Source organism: Priapulus caudatus, unplaced genomic scaffold (assembly GCF_000485595.1).
Source record: "Priapulus caudatus unplaced genomic scaffold, Priapulus_caudatus-5.0.1 Scaffold400, whole genome shotgun sequence".
NCBI classification, from domain to species: domain Eukaryota; kingdom Metazoa; phylum Priapulida; class Priapulimorpha; order Priapulimorphida; family Priapulidae; genus Priapulus; species Priapulus caudatus.
The window spans coordinates 201,672-204,039 of record NW_014577461.1 but is presented as its reverse complement, the minus strand read 5'-3'; the positions used below and the strand labels follow the sequence as shown (position 1 = coordinate 204,039).

Genomic DNA, 2,368 nt, shown 5'->3' with positions numbered 1-2,368 from the left:
TTTCTCTCGTTCGCGCGCGCGCTCTCTCTCTCTCTCTCTCTCTCTCTCTCTCTCTCTCTCTCTCTCTCTCTCTCTCTCTCTCTCTCTCTCTCTCTCTTCTCTCTCCCCCTCTCTCTCTCTCTCTCTCTTTCATAGAATTTTTTTACAACCTTTAGAGCTTTTAATCATAATGTGACCATGCAGTGGCGCATAATGTTGTATTGAAAACAACATCCAGAAAATCGGTGAATATTAACATGAAACACAGATGAGGAAAAACAAATCTTCTCTATTTACAAACAATAATAACTCTATATGGTAGACAATAGTAACGCTTGAGAGAGAGAGAGAGAGAGAGAGAGAGAGAGAGAGAGAGAGAGAGAGAGAGAGAGAGAGAGAGAGAGAGAGAGAGAGCGCGCGCGCGAAAGATGAATATATGCATATCATGCATATGCATAGACGGATGGACGGACAGATGGATGGATCGATAGGCGGACGGACAGACGGATGGATGGGCAGATGAACAGGTGGATGGATGGATGGATAGACGGACGGACGGACGGGTGGGTGGCGTATGGATGAGTAGTGGAAAAGAAGCAGGAGAGCGTGTTAACGTGCGTGTCCTCCTACGTGCAGTCACAATGACCTAGCCTGGCAGCTGTACGAGAAGACTGGAAACCTGCTGAGTGGTGTCGACCTGAGCGAGTTTAACGCCACGCACACCGACATCAAGCGGTTACGACAGGGCAAGGTCGGCGGCCAGGTACGTCGCTCTATAGATCTACCTGTCCTTCTACATTTCTTCATCCTTCTACCTGTCTCCTCCCCGTTCCCCACCTCTATCTCGCTTCCCCTCTCCCTTCTCTTGTCCCTTTTTTTTCTTCTCTTGCTATTCCTTGTCCACTCTTAGTTCTATCTCTCTTCTTTTATCCCCCTCTCCTCCTCGCGCGCGCGCTCTCTCCCTCTTTATTTCCCTTTTTCTCCTCTCTGGCCCTCTCGCGCCTTTCTCCCTCTCTTGGTCTTTATTTCTCCTCTCTTATTTCTATCGCGCTTCTTTCATCCCCTTCTCCTCCTCTCGTGCGCTCTCTTTATCTTCCCTCTTCCCTCACTCGGTCTTTCATTCGCTTGCGCACTCTCCCGCCCTCCATCTCTTTCTTCCTTCTCTTACCATATCTCTCCACCGTCTCCTCCTAACCTCTCCACCGGCCTCTCACTTCCTTGTGATCGTGTATATATTATGTCTTAGTGTTTCCACAGACTATTACATGAAGTGAACACTAGAGGCCCCTTGTCAGAAACATGAGTAGTTATGGCACGAGGAGGGTATAATATATGCTTCTGTATATCTATATCTTACACTCCATCATACAATATATACTACAACGTGACTATATCATACAATCTATATTATACACTCCTGGTGGCATTATATACGCAAAGATTGTGACTCGTTTTAGACTCATGGTAATCGAAACTATTCACGATAACTCGTAAAAACCGACCCTTTACTATAACTATCGTCCGACTGTAATTCTGATATATACAGATTTGCTCAGGTTTTGTGTGTGCAAGCCACGATAAATGATAGACGAGGCACGATCGACGAGTATTAACAAAAAAATTAATGTTCGCAATCCGCATTTCTAACATGCGTTTAAAAAAAAAATCCGACTGACTTAATATTTGATTAACGAACCGGATATATAGGCGTGTTTGTGTAGCGGAGGCCAAAAATCGGTTTGTGTGAATGGGGAAAAAAATCACGCGGACCGCACCATCACAGCGGGGCTTAGATTCACTATCACTAGTATTCACTACCCCCCCCCCCTCCCCGTGTGCTCGACGAGATATACAGTTAGTATAGAGAGCTATGAATACACATAACACATGTAATACATGTATTAATTTTATTAGCTGTTGTTAGTATTGTAAGGACTCCTAGCTGGTAAACAATATGATATTGTCGACGTGCACAACGCGTGCAGATGGAGGATACACATAATATAATCGCAGGTGCTAGGTTGACAAATCTACCATACAATAACCTATCGCTTTAACTACTGAATAACACAGAACATGGTAATAATTGTAAGAATATAAAAGTACCATACGATAAGTAGAACACGCATAATCACAGAAGGTGCTAGGTTGGCAAATCTACCACGCAATCACTTTAACTACTAAATAACATAGAGAATACTAATAATTCTAAGAATATAGAAGTACAATGAGTAGTATACAAATAAAGAGAATTGACGCGCTGTGCACATTGACAACAATGGCAAAACAGCTAAGGGTCCTTATAATATTAGAGATGCATACTCGGAGAAGGGTATGAAAGAAATGAGATAGAAATAAGAGGAGAGGGGTATGAAAGAAGAAAGATAGA

At 43.4% G+C, this 2,368-nt stretch overlaps 1 protein-coding gene across 1 annotated transcript in view; it reads left to right on the top strand.

Annotated features, from left to right (window-relative positions):
- Window positions 1-192: 192 nt before the first annotated feature.
- Window positions 193-2,368, top strand: part of LOC106809963 (dipeptidase 1-like) — a 9,674-nt gene continuing 7,498 nt past the window's right edge. The window contains exons 1-2 of the mRNA XM_014813204.1: window positions 193-197; window positions 616-742. Of these exons, the coding sequence (XP_014668690.1) occupies window positions 193-197; window positions 616-742 (132 nt within the window). The remainder of the gene's footprint in view (window positions 198-615; window positions 743-2,368) is intronic.